At 32.8% G+C, this 19,084-nt stretch overlaps 1 protein-coding gene across 1 annotated transcript; it reads left to right on the top strand.

Annotated features, from left to right (window-relative positions):
- Positions 1-14,217: 14,217 nt before the first annotated feature.
- Positions 14,218-15,951, top strand: LOC119833355. Its single transcript, XM_038357343.1, has one exon. The coding sequence runs from the start codon at positions 14,342-14,344 to the stop codon at positions 15,542-15,544; it is 1,203 nt and encodes a 400-aa protein (XP_038213271.1). The 5' UTR covers positions 14,218-14,341; the 3' UTR covers positions 15,545-15,951.
- Positions 15,952-19,084: the final 3,133 nt, after the last annotated feature.

Raw genomic sequence — 19,084 nt, 5'->3', positions numbered from 1 at the left:
TTACATGAAAGGTCAGTTCAATGCGTTCATACATGACGTTTCGATTTTTAATACTCGTTACATAATTTAATAGCTCTTAAGCTATCTTTAAATTAAACGAAACAAAAAAGAGCTTACGTATATTACAGAATAGTCACTGAGGGATTTATAACAATTATAAACTTAAAAAATGAAGAAAACTTGATTTTTAACCTTCTATTTTCTAACAAAAAATGCTAAATGTACGATAAAATTGATATGCTAAACAAAATTGTTAAAGACCGCATAAATAAATTATAATTTAATGTACTGCAATACATATAGATGGCTTATTTAGGCGAGGTGGTCCCATAACGGTATGTTAGACTTGTACAAGACCGATTTATGTGATTGAATATAAGATGAATTTAAAAATGTAATAATAAAACATATTTGTGCATACTTAATTTTCGTTTTTCAAGTTATGCAAACTAATTGCTGTACATAAGATAATCTTCAGCCCATATTTGTCTTCACTGCCGCGACACAGGCCTCCTCTGAGGCATCAGGCTGACCAAGAGCATCCACCACGGTGGCCAAGTCCAGGTTCATAGATGCCACATATCGTCGAACTTTTGATTCTTCGAAATGTCGGTATTTTTACGGTATTTTCACGATATTTTTCTTTTCGTTTCGAGCCGTGTTGATATAATATGCATATCTTTGTATTCCTTGCAAGTTCGTCCACTCTAGAACCCCGATCCTTTGTATTAGGTATAAGATTCTAGCCCTGTAGCTATCTGCAGCAAATATTTAAGTTCACTGTAGTAAATAGACAAAACAAATTAAGTACATGGTATAAAATATATGTATCACAACTCCTCCATTAAATTCTTCTATTTTTATACAAGGTACAACGCAAAATTTACGGGTGTTATTATTTCCTCTAGACTAACTTATGTGCTCCGATTATAATCTATACACATAATTTAAATATGTCTTAATAAACTGGCACCACTACAGATATTATATTTAAAACCATTAAATCCCTAAATAGTGGCCTGAGAGCGAGCAGCTATATCTTTTACGAAAAATATTGCAGCCTGCTACGACGTTTGCGAGAACTAAGCTGCCGCCATAAAAACGAAGATATTTTACCTTCTACTTAGTACAAAATCCCATATTGTTGTAACTTCCATATCGAATTTAAATTAACAATAAAAATGTTAACTTCTTAATGTGACTGAGCCGCTATTAAAACGTAATCAGTGTCAGATGCAGAACGGAATAAGCCGAATTAATTGGTGTCTTATTATATTCCGACATTAAGGATTCTAAATTTCAATCAATCGTAATTGTGTGAAAAGATATATACTTAATGTTATTGATGTAATAAAGTTGGTTTAATGAAACAATATAACATTAACATACAAAGAAAGGTTGCCGACAAAATGATACAAGCATCATAAGAGGCCTAAAGGCATTTCATTGGAACGATATCTGTTCTGTACAAATCACTACTTTATCTCAACTCCCATCGAAAAAATATTGATATCAATATAAAAAAGTGGTTCAAAAACAATAGAATGGATGGATCGAAAGGATTCCCGCGCGAGATAAAGAGTCGGTTAAAAAACTATGTATTAATAATGGTTTTAGTGACTGTTCGTTCGCCGGTCAACAATTCATCGTTGTCATTAAAGCGCCGACCACTGGAATAACTCACCCTTTATATTGAACTATGGTGATTACTGAGGTGCCAGTTAGATTAGTAAAAGGGTGTTGATATTGGGGAGACATGTAATAAAAACATTCTCCAAATCGTAAAAATACGTCTCGACCCATGTATTGATAACTTTCTGAAACATTTTATTGATTACAAATTTATAAAGATCAGTTACATAAAAATAAAAAATGGTTGTCTCCCTCATAAGTGATTTTTATTTTAAAGATAATATCTCTCATACGACCTAGAAATTTGTAAAATAAGAATTAAAATAAGCCATACAAAAGACAAATAACATTTATAAACATACTGCTAGTATAAATCAATGAAAAATAATATATATACATTATAACTATTTATTTTACATAACATGTTTTCTTAATCACATTCTAACAAATTATATCGACAAATTAGACACGAACAAGAAACATTTCTAAAAAAATTGACCCTTAAAGAATTTTAATATATTGTATTAACTTATTGTGATTTACTAATCATTTAACTATATCCTTAAGTTATTAACAAAGGCTATCACCACAAGAACGATATAAACGTATTCATGAGAGTTTCAAAAATAGGAACCTACAGGCTACAGTCTGTATAAAATAAGTATATACTATGGGCAAATAGTAAAAGAATAATTGGTTACTCCGTTTATAAACAACTAGCAAAAAATAATCAAATGGTTCCTGCTGATCAATTGCCATAGCATAACACCGAATCGCCTTCCTTTATCACGTTTTTTTCTCACACCTATTGATAATTATGCACATTCTAGTTAGACGCATATAATACCAACTGACCTAGAAAATTATCCTGCTAGAGCACTTATGGCTTAGAGATATAAAAATAGTTTAGGACCTTTTCTCAGAGCCACAGAATTCACACAAAAAAAAACATAAGAATCCATCAAGCCGTTTCAGAGGATTACAAACACTCTGGCACAATAACTTAATTTATACAGATATGTATATCAGCATCATCAACATCATCAGTCAGCACATGTGAGCTCAGGTCATAATCTACCGCTGGTCAAGTGCAGATTGGCAGATGTGACTACCGTCAAACTTTAGAAGTGCCGTTAACCATTTAAGCAGAGGTGGTGAAAGTAGTGTGCAGATAAATTGAAATATCAATTTATTTCTTGCACACTTATCCTGTCTCAAACCCCGGACTTTCCTATTGAAGTTCGTAGTCCTAACCACTGGGCTACCACCGTTCCATGTATATCAATACCGATAAATAATATGTATTTATTTATGACGAAATGATTTATTCAGAATGATTACAGATTCTAACCTTGGCAATGAATTTAATTGTCATCGCTGATCCAATGAACTTCAAGTTCACATCAACAAGTGAAAAAACATGTTTCGCATTAATATACCTATAGTCAACATATGCGAAAGACATATTGACGCACGAAATACTCCAAGGCGATTAAACCAAAGCATCCTGACAATAAACTATATTCTTATTAGCCAATCAAACAAATTGCCATACTAAAACTCCACATGACCTACCTCAATTTGTCGATGCTAATCAGCTGAGAGCTATCGGTATCATTTGCTGCAACAACCTAATTTGTAACTTAATAACTAATTTACCTGATTCGATTAAGACATAAATGCGTGATACATGTCCACGGTCCACAAAAACGATCGAATTACAAGCACTGTTGAAAAATATACTTTCCTAATCTAATCCAATAAAAAATAAATTAGTTTATTTTATAAAATCTTGTTTTTAACAATAATAGGAAAGGTGTGAGCTAATTGTGTATCTTCAATGAACATTTATAATAGTTCCCTCAAATATGCGTTTAATTTAATAAGGGATCACGACAGGTGAAATATATTAATCTTGATAAGCGAAGCGACTGCAAAAATAAATAGCGAAAAAATATTAATAAATCACAGATACCTTTGTTGATCAACTAGCAATTTATTGCAGCTATTTTATGTGCAAACCATACTTATTGGAATTTCCATTCACAATAATATTGTCACAACATTGTTAGAATTCTCAAAAACAACGCTACGAAAATCAATGGAACAATTCGTATGCAACTAATATCATTAGTATTACAATTAACCTTAAAATATTAATCATTAGACCTCATTATATATTTAAAACAGCTGTTTAGCTGCTATAATGCGCCTTATTTATTGTAAATAACTTTATTTTCAACTTAATCTTGGAAGACAATTAGGTTTCGGCAAATTAGAAAATCATAATGATGTGAAGTATATTAAATCTTTATCGTGTATCTACAAAGCAAAAAATCTGCACTCGTTTATCTGAATACAAGAAAAACGTCATGTTTTCGGCAAACCGTACTAAAGAACGTTATCGGAAACGTAAAAATTTATCAGGACATCCCTTGTTTTGCGGCAGCAATAAATTGTTTAAATATGCTATAATTCTTTGCTCCTTAAGATTGTGTTCCGATAAGTGTTTATTAAAACACGGGTGGTAGGAACCTGTGCGATATCGCAACATGAACAGGTGAACAACAAAAAAGTGCTGTCGATATTTTTGCCAAATCTCAAAAAGACGCCCGAAAGGTCGAGCTCGTTTCTCTTATCGCAGTTTGTTTAGTAAATAACGATCGGCCGGGATGTTAATGACTTGCTAACATGTTCGCCACTATGATACAAATGTAGGCGGTAGATTAAGAGTCCTGTTTAAAACATAAATTATAGTGTCAAACACAATGTACGTCAGCGTTCATTAAGCGTATCTTCTTGCCTTTAACTCTGTGCGAAAAGAACGAGTGCTATCTTCACGTTTGACGTTCAGTATACACCCACTAAAGGCACTTGATTGTTATATTAACGAAGACATTGGAAAAATATTGTTGGTATTTGCATAAAGGATTGATGGTTGAAATTGCGGCGTGTGTGGTGCTTCCGTCCCAATACGTCAGAGGATAGCAAATTGAGGTTTCAGGAATCATCGTTAAGGAAATAAGTTTGTGCCCTCGGGCACCCATTTTTCACTGTAAAACACGCAAGTAAAAATTTACTACAAGACTTTTTTCATTTGTTTCTCTCAACTTGCACATATCTGAGAGAGACAGAGATAGTGTTTTGAATTTGCACAAGTAAAACGAACCAGTAAGGACATAATTTTGCAAATGCAGTGGACGCAATGTGTAAACGAAAAGACATGATTACAGCCGCGGTACGTCATTATAATTCCCAAACTGAACGTGGGTTATAAATGATTATTTTTTATTCATTTACAATAATGATGTTTGGCGTTTATATTTTACAGGCAGCTTACAATGTTGGAAAGTTATTGTTACGTCAAATTAAAGGCTACCTAAGGAATTGTTCATACTCCAATTATTATCGAAATTTATTAGAGACTTTAGCTTTTTTATATTTACTTTGTCGACTTCCATTTTATTTATAGTTTTAACATTTAATTGAAAAATACGTTCAAGTAGAAATTTTCTATAATAAATCGATATGTAATTTATTCCCATTTCTTCGAGATGACATCCAGAAAAATGACTTATAGTATAATATAAAAGAGCTAATGAGACTACCGTGACATGCCTCTTCTCTGAATAAAACATGTAATAAAGACGTGAATGAATTATGATATCGATATCGAGTGTACTAAATTAAAAATGCAGATCGAGACATCACTAAGATAATTTATGGGGTAAATTTGTCGTTAGCTTACATATCCCATTATCGGCGCCGACAAAGGACCGGCCGGCATTTGTCAACGAAATTGTAGCAACCACTAGCGAAATTTTAAAAGAGTTTATGGTGCAATCCTGGATATATAACGAATGGAGGTATTAAACCAGCGTGGATCACACAAAATAAGTGAATCTATTTTATTTTACCTCCCGAAAGGACTATTGAAAAGTCTCTATGTATCCAGTAATCTATTTATTCTACCATCACATCTGAAATCAATACATATTTGGTGGAATAACCTTACTTAAAAATACTATAGTATAATCTTACAAAGAAATTTTAAAACACAGGTACAGTGAAATAATTGTCTCGCTATTGTTGAAATCGGAAACTTCTATGAATATATATTATATATTTTCCTATCTACTAGTCATCATTTAGTTTTTATAAGGTTTAAACAATTGTTCAGTTCCTATAAGGTAAACAGTTTTGTAAAAAGGACACGAATATTATATAACCTTAAGGAATGTTTTACAATCATACATATTACATTCTTGATTATTCATACCACATTAAGAATTTAAAAAATAACTTTTGTAACTATAAAAGTATAATTAAAAATTCTCGACTTCCAATTCTTGGTTATTTATTGATCACACTTAATAAGAAAACAAATAAACAGGTTTCTGATGAAGACTTCTGCTTACAGTGGAGGAGCCCCGCGGGCAGCGCGCGTGTCTCTCCAAGAGCGCTCTTAATAGCTAATTTGATACAATTGTCCGTAAATTATTACCTTATTCAATATTCGAAGAGAATCATTAAATATGTGTTATGCAGAAATAATGCCATTGCTTAATATCAAAATTAAAACACATTAACATGCACGCAAGTCTTTATCGATCACCTTTAGCAATTTGTACATGAATCGCAAAGAGTTTCTTCTTTAAACATTATTTATTTACTTTTAAATCGACAACGTAGATTCAACAGTGCTTTCATACGAATACAATGTAACTATAGATCTAAAATAACTAAAAAGAAATATCCCTATATACAATTCCATGTCCTTTATCGTGTCTCATTGTTGCTTTACAAGTAAGATGTCACATTTGAGGTATAAATTGTCGTCCGACCTATTACTTCTCTGACTATGAACACATGTAAATGGGCCGAACAGCATATTGAGACTTCTTAATGCAGATTCCCAATGGGTACTCCAGTAAATAAGGCTGTTTTACGAGCTCTGAAGCCGGTATTCCATTGTAGTTGGCTTCGACAAGCGGACTTTATTGGCTAATTTTATTCAATTAAATTGTTCACGTTGCGCGCCGACACCGCGCCGCCGGCTTCATTTTAACGCGTCAGGAATTATTGCAATAGATAAAGTAAGAGAAGGCGCATGTTCTCTTCCAAGTGATTTAAAACGCACAACTCCGCTAATGTCGAACTAACCAACGGCGAGCACGCAAATTTATACTAACTATTCATTTCCAATCGATGACATGCCCGCTCCTATCCGAGTCGTAAAAATAAACTATTTTAATTTCATCCTTTAATATCTCGCGTCATTCAGCATGGGGTTAAAAATGATGATAATATGTTAATGCGCTGCTACACTTTAATCTGGCTTCCAAACGGTGAACAGCCAGCCACCACATGCTGCGAAGTTACTAAATGTTTCATCACAATACTGTCTCGGGACGAAACTATTATACCCTTTGTTGTATAAAAAGCTTGATTTCACTAAACGCAGTTCGCGTCATGCTGACAACGCATTTCACAAATCGTTTATAACAGAATTTATTTTAATGTCGGTACTATGTGCGTTGTTTGATAAAATCAAGCGGTTATGAATGTTGACATTTGGACAAACGGCCCTCTCTTCAAAGGGTTTCCTTTGAGTTACTAGCAATTAAATGTCATGATATCATAACTTGCTGGTTATCGATTTACTGGCATGTAAATAATGATGCTGTATTATTTTACAAGCTAAAATAGATACAGTTAAAACCTCGAAGTTTATAATATTGTAACTTCTTTTGTTCATACTTCAGAGATAAACATATAAATTGTATTTATATTGCCTATTTCCCTGATAAGAGGAGTACCAACAGTCAGGAAAAAATTGTAAAATTAACGAAATTAGTTACACATAATAAATAAAGCCCACAAACAAAGCGGAAGTATAATTCTAACAATGGCGCAAATATTTTAGCGCCGCCGACACAGGGCTGCAAGGAATCTCATAAACGTCAAACGACACCGAAATGTCCGCAAGCATGAATCAAAGGACATTCGTAAAACAAAAGCAAAAAAGTAAATAAAATTATATTTAATAGGCTCGTGAGAACTGTCGCCTACCACCCACTGCGGGAGTTTCTTTAAATATTTTAATTGCACCGCTAGGACAGCCCAAACTTTTATTCCTCGTAAATCACACCGTGTCCACGGTAGTCCTATTTTCGAACCTTGGTCCTTTTTTAATAATTTGAAAAAAATGGATATCTTTTTTCCGGCCACATCTAATCAGATTCATCAATAGATCTGAGGATAAAAGTCACGAATAACTAAACGTTTAATAAGAAACTATGGCCAAAATATTAATTCACCCTATAATATTCGTCCTCCTCCATACTTCAGATATTATATACAAATTGTACATTAACATTAAAGCCAAATATAATTTAACTAAAATGTTACGAACTAAGAATTTGGTATCTGTAACAGTATATACCACTAACCCTTGATGGATGCATATTCACTGATCCGTTTAACCGATTCGTACAAACGATCACCGATTAATATCGCTGCCTACGCACCATCAGCTCGATTTCTTTAGGATTTCTTGTAAATTTGATATATTACGTATAAACCCCGTTTTGATGAACAGATAAATTTATGTGAGAAGCTAGATCGCCCACACGCATTCAAATGCTGGCATGTCTCTTTTTAAACTAAGCAAAAATTATAGCATATCTTGGATAAACACATTTGTGCATTTCCAAATAAATTTTCTTTAATATTTATCGAAAATGTTATCTACCCGAAAAATCAAAAAATGTATATTAGATTTAACTGTTTTACTATTTATGAACTCCATCGGGGCAGCATACTCTATAATAATATATAGAAAGGACCTCTTGCGTTCATATCAAAATGAGAAATTTGGAAATGTACGCAAAAACAATTTATAATTATGTCATCCTTCAACCGCACAATGCCATATGATTAAGAGCTATCAAAATCGGAAGCGTCATTCTGTCAAAGACGAAGATTCATTCGAAATCCATCATTCACCCGCTACAAGACATTTGGGAACTAAATTTTGGAGTCAATAAACGTCTATGTTTGTTTTTGTGGCAGGAAATCTATTTAGTTTTGTAAGATGATTGGTAAAAAACTCAAAAAACTATGTGGGTGGCGGCTGACGACAGTTTAAGTAGTGTAACTCGATACTCTGCGTCTAGTAGCTTGTTTTTCTAACATTATAGTCGGAACTCGGAAGTCTAATCTTATAGAATTATCTGCTAATGGTAGCCATTTTCTACACCTATTATTACACAAATTTCTTTATTTTTATGACAAATAAAGAAATTTGTGTTTCTTAGTTTCTGTTTCTCTTGTTTGTAATAATAACTAGAATTTGGTTATTTTACATATTCTATATCGGTAATAATTATTACAATAATGTCAAATAATAATAGTGTTATTAGTAACCCTGAATACTCATTAAAATTGTTTTAAAATTCTTTCAAATTTACATTACCACTATTTGTAGTAATTATTTAAGTAAATTAAAAAAAACTCAAAATCATAATGATTTATTTATTATTCGGTTAACTCAAATACCCCGATATTTGTATATTTGTTAAATAATCTTTATTTTTAAACACCCAATCGCCACGCCACAAAAAAATATTTTTTTTCGTTTGGTATTAGATATTTAGATTGGTAAATATCAGATTTGTATTTAAGATAGATAGCATACAGTAATTGAATGTGATGGAGCTAAATCTTCATAAAATTCTAAATAAATCTCCATAAACGGATATTAATCGAAGAGATTTATTCCACTGATCAATAAAATAAAGGAGGGTTAATATTTCTATGTGTGCGTCAATATCATTTTAGAAGGTCACGTGGCAAAACCCTCGCGCCAACCCCATACACCTTTCTTCTCTTTCCATCATATGGAAATTATTTTGAAAAGAAAGGGACAAAGAATCACATGAACATGTTCGTATGAACATCTGCCTATTTCGATAACTTTTTTTGAGAATACTTAACGGAACTTGGACAATATTCAAAAACTTTATTTGATCCAAAAGTAATTAAATTACCAGTACCTTTAACTACACTTAGAATATTAAAACCAACAGTAAGTATTGAATGATATATGAATTCCCTAATCTAGTCGGCAAATATTTTTTCTCACGGTTCCGAAGACGTGTTAAGAATAAACTTAAAGCAGAAATATTCCCGTAGCGAAATCTTTGCAAGTAACGGTTTCGCCATTGAAAGTGCTAAATAATTGAATGGAACAACAACCAGACCCGATCTGGTGCACTTGAGATCAGTGCACGTAGAAAATGTTGTTATGATCCTTATAGTTTTAGAAATAAATACCATCATGGAATGACAGTTTAAAAATTACTAGCTCCATACAGTGGTACTGCTCAAAAAGTTTATTGAAAACGAATGCAGTTCTGAAGGTCCCAAAGGAAGGGGGCAAGCCAGTACGTCCCGTCTGGATAGAAACAATGAATTTGAAAAGCGTTTTATGTCTGGACCACAAATTGAAAGCGCACTGGATGCTATTATTGTTATTTTTGCTCCAGATATTGTAATGAAAGGGAACGTAGAATTATTCGGCCAGACATACATACCGAAGAAAGAACTTGGCGAAACAGTAAAACATAATATTAAGGTTCAGTCATATTTTATATTTTTAAATATATTATATATTTCAAGTGTATAGTCATTGAAAAAGGTGTTGCTTCGATCGCAAAAAATACTTATAAAACTTAATATCAAGCAAAAGTCTCCTTAATTGTTGTCGACTTTATATGTGCTTGACAGGTAGTTACTTATATCCATATAAAATACCTACTAATAGAAATAAAAGACTTTTTGACGGATTTTAAACGCGATTTATTCATTATATTATTAACCCGACGTTTCGAACACTTTACAGCGAGCGTGGTACGGGGAGACTGTGATTTCTAAATGTACAAAGTCTTTAATTTCTAAATGTAAAATACACACAAAAAATACTATCCCTACTAATGTTTTAAATGCCTAAAATCAAACACAAAAAATACTATCCCTACTAATGTTTTAAATGCCAAAGTAACTCTGTCTGTCTCTTCTCCACGCCTAAACTACTAAACCGATTTGTATGAAATTTGGTTTATTTTAAAACCCGAGTTAACATACCATAGTTTTTATTCCGGACATTTCACAGAAACGGTAACTTTGTGGGAAAAACCCCGAAACTATCTTTATTTTCCTATGCGCGGGAGCAGTCGCGGGCGGGAAGCTATTCAAAAATAAAACAAAATTAAGGGTAATAAATGCTTATAAATTCAGCGAGTTTGTCGGTCATAATCATTTGTGTGGAACGCTATATTCGAAGCCGGATATTAAGCCTTTACAAATTCCCCATGCATACGATCTGAATGAATGCTTTTGCCGTTCTAGCCGTCTAGATGCAACCTAAGCAACCTCCCCCTGGCTTTTGTTATAGTGACCTTAGCTCTAATTTACAAGTTGAAGGTTCCCTTTTATTTGTATTCTTGTTGGTAATAATGCGTCTGGATGGGGAATTACTCAATAGCTCAGCTATTTCAAGGCAACCTGTATTGAGATAGGTTATAGCATTCGAATGTAACTCGGTCGGCGGGATCTATTCATAACACAGCTGGTAGTGATTTATTGTAGTATATGCTCAGGTTAGCAGATTTAGGTATTTATTTTCTTTTATTTTTGGGAGTCTGCTATCGAACTGTGACTATAATTCCGATATGCACGCTTTAGTATCCAACCATTTAAATCCAAAACAATTCATTATAAACTTTGTATCGGTATTATCATTTATTTACGAAAGTTACATGAAATAAGCATTTATCTGATAATGTTTCAAAATTTTAAATGTTAATAGTAGAAATTTGAGCTTATACTGTAATAATTTTTGTTTGTACGTCTAGTTCAACACACAGATAATATACTATCTAACTAAGACTGATGAAAGATGAGAGATGTTTTATTCAAATAGTTGAATATAAGGTTGTTACGAATTAAATATATATGATGCAAAATATGTAGTTAAATATTGAAGACTCATACGGACTTGACCTAAGAAGGTAAAATTCTGATGAATCTTTAACAACATCGTATGATTTCCTGTACAAATATACGTATTATATGGAACATTTTAACTAGAAAGGCCTCTCATGTTTTTAATATTAATTGCTTGAGTAACTCACTTTACTATTAATTTACATATTTTCATTAAGGGCATAACATGAAGTCGTTATTTTTTCCATAATTTCCTAATAATTCCTTTCTAATAAACCATATTATATAAATATTTCCTTTCATCTCAACAGAATTTTATATATTTTTATTACTCTATAAAAATGTAAGCTTGTGGTGTGTTTTATGATGTTCAAAAACCCCTAAACCGAGTTAAATTGTTTTGACAGTCGAGTTAAGATCACGCCCATACACGCGATTCCTGAGTCTCGATTTGCTACACCTTCTTTTAAGAGAACCATTAACATATGGTAAACTAAATATAGCTTACACCATATCGTAGGTTATGGGGTGCGTCTCCCACATGTTCGCAAGATGGTTAGACTCACCTTACTGAGCGGATTGGCGGCGAAAAAAGCGACATCTTGAGTTACAGGATGCACTTTTGGCGTATTGGGGAGATTTAACTCTTATTTCGAGAACTTTCCAGGGTTTATTTGTTAATGCACAGCTATCTGTTTTAAGTCTTGGTTGTTATACATGAAATAGTAAGCCGCCTAAATTGTTATATGTCTTAAAAGTATAGCGGTAAGAATTGCTACACAAATGAATAAGGGGCTTGAAGTTATTTGGAGTCTTTTTTATATTATTCCCATTATGTAGATAATTCTTCGATAATGAGTATAAATTGTAATGTAAAAACTAAGAACAGAACTTAAATTTTGAAAAAAAAAACAGTCATTAATTTTATACCGTAGGCAATGTTTTATAAAAAGGCAAAAAGTTTAATAAATGACCCTAACATTTTATGACCAAAATAATAATATAAATATTTGTGATTTCTTTATTTACTTATTAAAAAGAGTGGTCATTATTTTTATTTACTTTTTTATTTTATTTTTATTTTATTTACTAATTAAAGAGTGTGGTCATTATTTTTATTTACTTTTTTATTTTATTTTTATTTTATTTACTAATTAAAGAGTGTGGTCATTATTTTAAGTATAATGACATGATTACTGTATTTATAAATTCATTGTTAAGTTAATGGCATTGTGTACATTTTAAACTACGAAATTTATACAAGTTACCTACATATATTTTTTGCCAGAACCCATGGCTTTCAAATTCAACTTAATCAATTTCGTAGAAATAATTTATTTCAATTATTTCTTCGAAATTGATCAAACCGTTATAGGAGAGCAAACGCTGTGAAACGAGAATTATGTATATTATATATAATAAATAGACCACTTTGTTTATTAGCCAGTATATAGAAAATACACAAAGTACAATTAACTTCGACTATCAGTTCTACCATAGAAACTGAACAAAGGCGCGGCGCGTGCCAGCACATTAAGGCAATGCAGCTGGCGTGGGTGTACGCACACACGCACACACAATAATAAAGATTTAGAAAAAAATATAGAACCGTTGATATGATCTTATATGATACAGGACACGTTAAATACTTTGTCTTATCTAATACCTCATGATCTTAAATAAAATTTAATTATCAATTTGTATATGTATGGAACTTTACAACTTAAATATTTAAAGTTGTAAGTGTGATTCTAATGTTTATCATCCTAAATATATGTATTTTTATTTAAGGTATGGTTGTCTGTAGATATATTATGTTTGTATTTTGATATGTACAGAGCTTATTACGCTCATGTATCTAAACTGTAATAGTGATTATTATTTTAGACAAAATTTCCAACTCACCCTGCGCAGGCGCATATAAAATTTTAAATTACACTGAAACACGCGAATAGTTTAGGCCCGTTACCTCATGTGTGTTACGAGTAATTTATTTGATTATATGTTTGTGTGTGTAACTCACACATAAGTAGTCCAGTTGGGTGCGACACCCCATGAAAAATATCATCCAATACGAAAAATGTGCATCGACCCAGCGTTATGGCTCAGAATTAAAATTGAAATAATATTAAATAATATTGAACTACATTCGTTTATTTTTAACAGTTTGCTTTGTGTGTATAAAAATTATTGCCTTATGATTAATCGTAACTTTTTCTGTATATCATAATTTTGATCTTACTTCTTACTGTATAGAACAGTCATAGCTCAAATAGAATTTAAGAAACTAAAATGACAGCTTTGTATGCTATATGAAAAAAAAATCTAATCTAAATCCATACATTCCCTAATATTAAGCTTCTCATTTGATCATTATAGTAGATCAAATAGGAAATTCTCAAAATACATTACACTACATTTAAATTCTACATAAACTGATCCTCAACGATTCTCCAATCCGCCCTTTCGAAAGAGCATGTGTGCAACTAGTAAACGTAAGTACTACCCCTATTGATCCCCCCGTAAGCCGCGAGCCACCCCAGGTGCGGCTCACGGCACGCGCCATTCCCGCGACGGACGGCGCTCTGACGCCACCTAAACATACTTCTATAAAGTAATAGCTATAACCACCAAAAACCAAACCCGGAAGTAAATCAAACAACCAATTGCTTGTAACATGTGAAAACAGCATCTCTCCAAGATGAGCTCAATCGGAGTTGTCGTGTTCCGCAATTCGCCCCTCAAGACCCAAGTGCTCCAAGAATCCGTAAACAATTCAGTGAATATAACAAACAACGACGCGAATAGACGTGAAATCGTTATAGTGAGGAAAAAACAAAAGCTCCAATCACCAAACACAGTGTCAGTGTCGTCATTAGTGCATTCCATTGAAGGCAATACAAATTCATTTGCGAAGCGGCCAAAGTACCGCGAAAATGTTCCAGATGATAATGCGAGAGCTGCAACGCCTCTCGCTGTAGCGCGACGAAATGCGCGGGAAAGGAATCGCGTGCGCCAAGTTAATGACGGATTTGCCGCTTTGCGCCGGCATATCCCGGATGAAGTTGCTGCGGTGTTTGAAAATGCAAACTCAAACAGAGGACCGAACAAAAAATTAAGTAAAGTTGAAACCCTACGCATGGCAGTGGAGTACATAAGAAATTTGGAAACGCTGCTTAATATCGGACACGCCGATAAAGAAAACTTATCACGGCCATCAATGGAATCTTTTCCATCTCCAGCGTCATCTTCCCCGAGAGAAAACAGCCAAGAGAGAAATTATTATTGTCTAAATTCTCCAGGTATGGAGGACGAGGATTTAGATGAAGATGAGCTTGACGGTTCCTTACAACAAATACAAACGCAGCATTACGTTGACCTGCAAGGCTCTGAAACGTTTCAAATTGTGTCTACTCCTCGCCTTTATGAAGAAGACAGAACGGGACAACCCTTGACACCATCGTCTGATTTTCTAGCTCAAGATGAAATAAATCACCACCATCTCCTCGATGGTCATTTCCAGTTCCCAAATTCGGCAGAACAGTTCACTGTCATTCCAGAACAAAATTATTGCAGTGAAAATGATGTCCCAATCAATGAAAATGATTTCGAAGTGAAATACGTGGATTCAATTCATCATCAAATCCACACTAATTACGAAGATGCATCCGAGTTACCGTTGGATGCCATCAATGCAGATATAATTCTAAATCACTCTCAGTTCAAATTCAAAGAAGAGAATCAACTATCGGACGATCAGCAATACAGTGATTTGGAACTTAAAAAAGAGCTGCCTGATATACAAGTCACTCCTGAAGATCGTGAACAATTCGAAGAAACTCTTAAATGGTGGCAGGAAAAAACAAGACAGGCGCGTTCTTTATCTAAAAATAAGACGCCTTAACTAGTTATGATATTAGAAAACATTTAATAGAAACGTGTACATGTAAATAGCATTAATTTATAGGTATGTGATGTAAACATACAGCTGTCAGTGCCAAAGTCGATGTACGAAGCGAACGCAAGGTGTTCTGTAACGGTCATTTTGTATAGACTAGTTAGACTTTGCGTCTTTCGCGCTATAAATGTCGCATTAATGTAAATGCCGTTTATGCTAGTGTCAATTAATTTATATTTTACCTAGATTAAAATATAGATATGTTTGTAGCAAAACTTGGATACTATAAAACCTTAAGTGCTTTTATTAAATGTATATAAATGTAGGGCACCTGATGGACAAACATTGTATGATTTTTCTTTGTGCCTTTATGAAAATAATGTGATCTTAGGTATAAATTATTTAAGTGAAATAAATATTTCTAATAGCTACCCAATTTATTTTATTAGACGTTCCCAATAAGCCATTGCATTCTGATCCCTTTTTTGGTAATCTGATAATCTTAATGACGTCATTAACGACACATCTTTGTATACCAACCCTTCGAGACAAAACCCTCATGCTAATACGGCAAATTGTTTTACATTAAATGACCTACTTAGAAAGCTTTGTAAGTACCGATTTGGGGTGCCACAAAATGTTTACCGCCGAAATAAACGTAGTTTAAAATATTAATCATTGGTGAGCTTCCCACTTTAGTTTAAATTATTCAATATGTTTTTTTACTATAATAATGTTATCTCGATAATTTGACTAGACTGTTTTAATTAATAGTAAACTTGATAGTAGTTGTATTAAAAATGAAATTACAAGTTTCCGATCGTGCATTGCATTTCACAATAATTCTTGAGTTGACTATAAGCTAAGTACTTGAAAATCTGTATTTTTTTGCCATCTACACTAAATTTATTTCTACATTTTTTAACCAGGGATTAAACTGAGGTTCTGTATATGGTTAACTCTTACGAAAGGCCGTTAACGGTACGGCGGTGTCGCTATTATGATTGTAATGCGCCGCCGTTACCCTTCGTAAAAAATGCCCATTTCTGGGGAGCGAACAAACGGTTGATTACATTTTTTGGGTTCGAGTTTAAGCTAAGATTTATGCAACGGATCCTTTTTGATTCTATAGTTGAGAGTGAACTGGAATTTGATATGTGCGAGAAATTATATTTATTTATTCTCAATTAGAATCATTGATATTTATTCCGAATAAAATTCGTAATTTAATTTATAAATTATTAGACCATAGAATGATAGCAATACAATTTACACATGATATAAAACTTACTTTTTTTTTAGCTTTACATTAACTCTACTTACATTATGAACTGTCTTTGTGATAGAAAATATACATCGTGAAACATTTAAGCCATGTAAATAATAACTCAGGTGACATATACGAAATGCGAACAATTTGAAATTCGTAAATCCTATTTCTTGCTTCGTTCCTGCTATATCCAGCTTCCGGGTGCAGGAATTTTAATTTATTTTAGTAGGTTTTTTCATTCATTTTAGTAATATTTTACGGGGATAACGCGCGGCACGCTATTTTGGCTTCCATTTAAATATTTTCCGCTTCATTCGTCAGGCACTGTTCCTTATGATTAGAGTTAGACACACGTGAAGAAGTATGTAATTATAAACTACAATATTGAATACGAAGATATTTAAAAACAATTTACAATATTTAAAACGAGATTTAAAAACAATTATCAAACAAAACTTTGGTTTTGAATTAGGTTATAAAAATGTACCAGCATACTTTGAAAATAGATTTTAATTTATTAGACATTTGAATGTAAAAATCGTAATTTTATTGATATATTCGCTGTAGCCTCATCAATAAATAGACAATTTTTTTTCGATTTATAGCAGTTACTAGCATTAGCGCTTCCAATCAAAATTTTCAGCTTCATATTATAAATATAGAATTTTGTTTATTATATAAATTTATATTATTTATGTTTCTTAAAGGTTATGAAAACATAACCAATTTTGATGTTGACATACAATAAAGTATTTGATGTATATTGTGAGTATAGAAATAAATCACTAAATAGTATAAAAAAAATTCGCTTTCTCTGCCCTTATGTCCCTATATTATATGCTTAAATCTAGAAAACTACGTAACGGACTTTGATGGGTTTTTTAATAGATAGAGTGATTCAAGAGAAAGTTTCATATGAATTATATATATCTTTTAAACTACTCCGAATTAACGCATGCAAAGCCGCGGGCAAAAGCTAGCAAGTAATATATCAATCATAATTATTATTGTTGTATTATTGAATGTAGCTTCAAGAAAGTCAAGTTAAATGTGATTAGATTTTAGTCAAAATGATATGACGTGGGAAAGAAAACTGCTCTTCAATATAACAAACTATTACGTTACCTAGCTAGTATATTGTGATAACAACGAAGAATCCTGATTGATTCTCTTTGAAAGAAGTCCGTTATGGGACACAACCTATTGTTATCCTATACGTGAACTTATGTTCTTGATACTTTACCATTAAAAGGGGCTCAAAGCGATCCGAATAAAAGTAAAGTTCTTGGTTTTTTGCGTCTATTCAATTATCGTTTATTTTCATATATCTTTACAATGAATGAAAACTTTATTTTTCGATTAATCATTTCATATAAAATAATCTACAATCATCTTAAATTAAAAAAAATTTAAACAATTTCTATATCGATTAAATAGATACGGTACAATGATAACATCAATGATCAGTCAATAACTAGACTATCATAAACGTAGCATATGTATATATTTAAATGCTTAAAAAAGTATCAAGACATTCTACAGCGCTATACAGCAACTAAAAGTCAAAGGAGCTACCCTATTGTTGCGCAATATTTATTCTTGCGTGGATCTTCGGCAGAGTCTTTCAGCGAGGTCGTCACTATTGTCGCAGGGTTCATGGGAACCAGCAAAAAACGGACTCGCCTTTAGGGAACTACCAAACCTAACGAACAAAACTGAATAAGCACTTTTCAACCTCACACAAAGTATTGGATCCACGTGTTCAAAGATTAGGATGACGTTTATAATCTTCGTGCTTTATGCAACGTGGAACGTTCGGGCTTCATATTTTTTGGAGATCGCGAATTAAAATTTTGTTAGCAACCTTTTGTTCACATCAAATATTCAGACCGGATTTTTATATAACTTTGAAATCGCGAAAAACTTTGAAAAATTATAACAAAAATAACATTAATTGCTTTTGGCGGTATATGTTAAAGCATTAAGTAAACATTACAACTTAAGAATAATAGCGTGTACTCCAAACCCTCTCGACGCAGACGAGAGGACACTTTAACAAAAAATAGCCTCTTTTTATTGCAACAGACGTACTGCCAGATTGTTTGAGATAGTAGACAGAGAAATTACGCCAGAATCCCGACAATGTATGGAGACTGCCATACGGCATGCGTATCAGCACCATATGGCAATCTCACCGTACAAAAACCTACTCCGAACTAAATTAACTCCAGAACAAGCGAAAGTCACGGTGGCATATGTTTTAATTTAGATTCATT

Source organism: Zerene cesonia, chromosome 17, assembly GCF_012273895.1.
Source record: "Zerene cesonia ecotype Mississippi chromosome 17, Zerene_cesonia_1.1, whole genome shotgun sequence".
Classification (NCBI taxonomy): domain Eukaryota; kingdom Metazoa; phylum Arthropoda; class Insecta; order Lepidoptera; family Pieridae; genus Zerene; species Zerene cesonia.
Note: the sequence above shows the minus strand (reverse complement) of the source record. Positions and strands in the feature narration are given on the sequence as shown.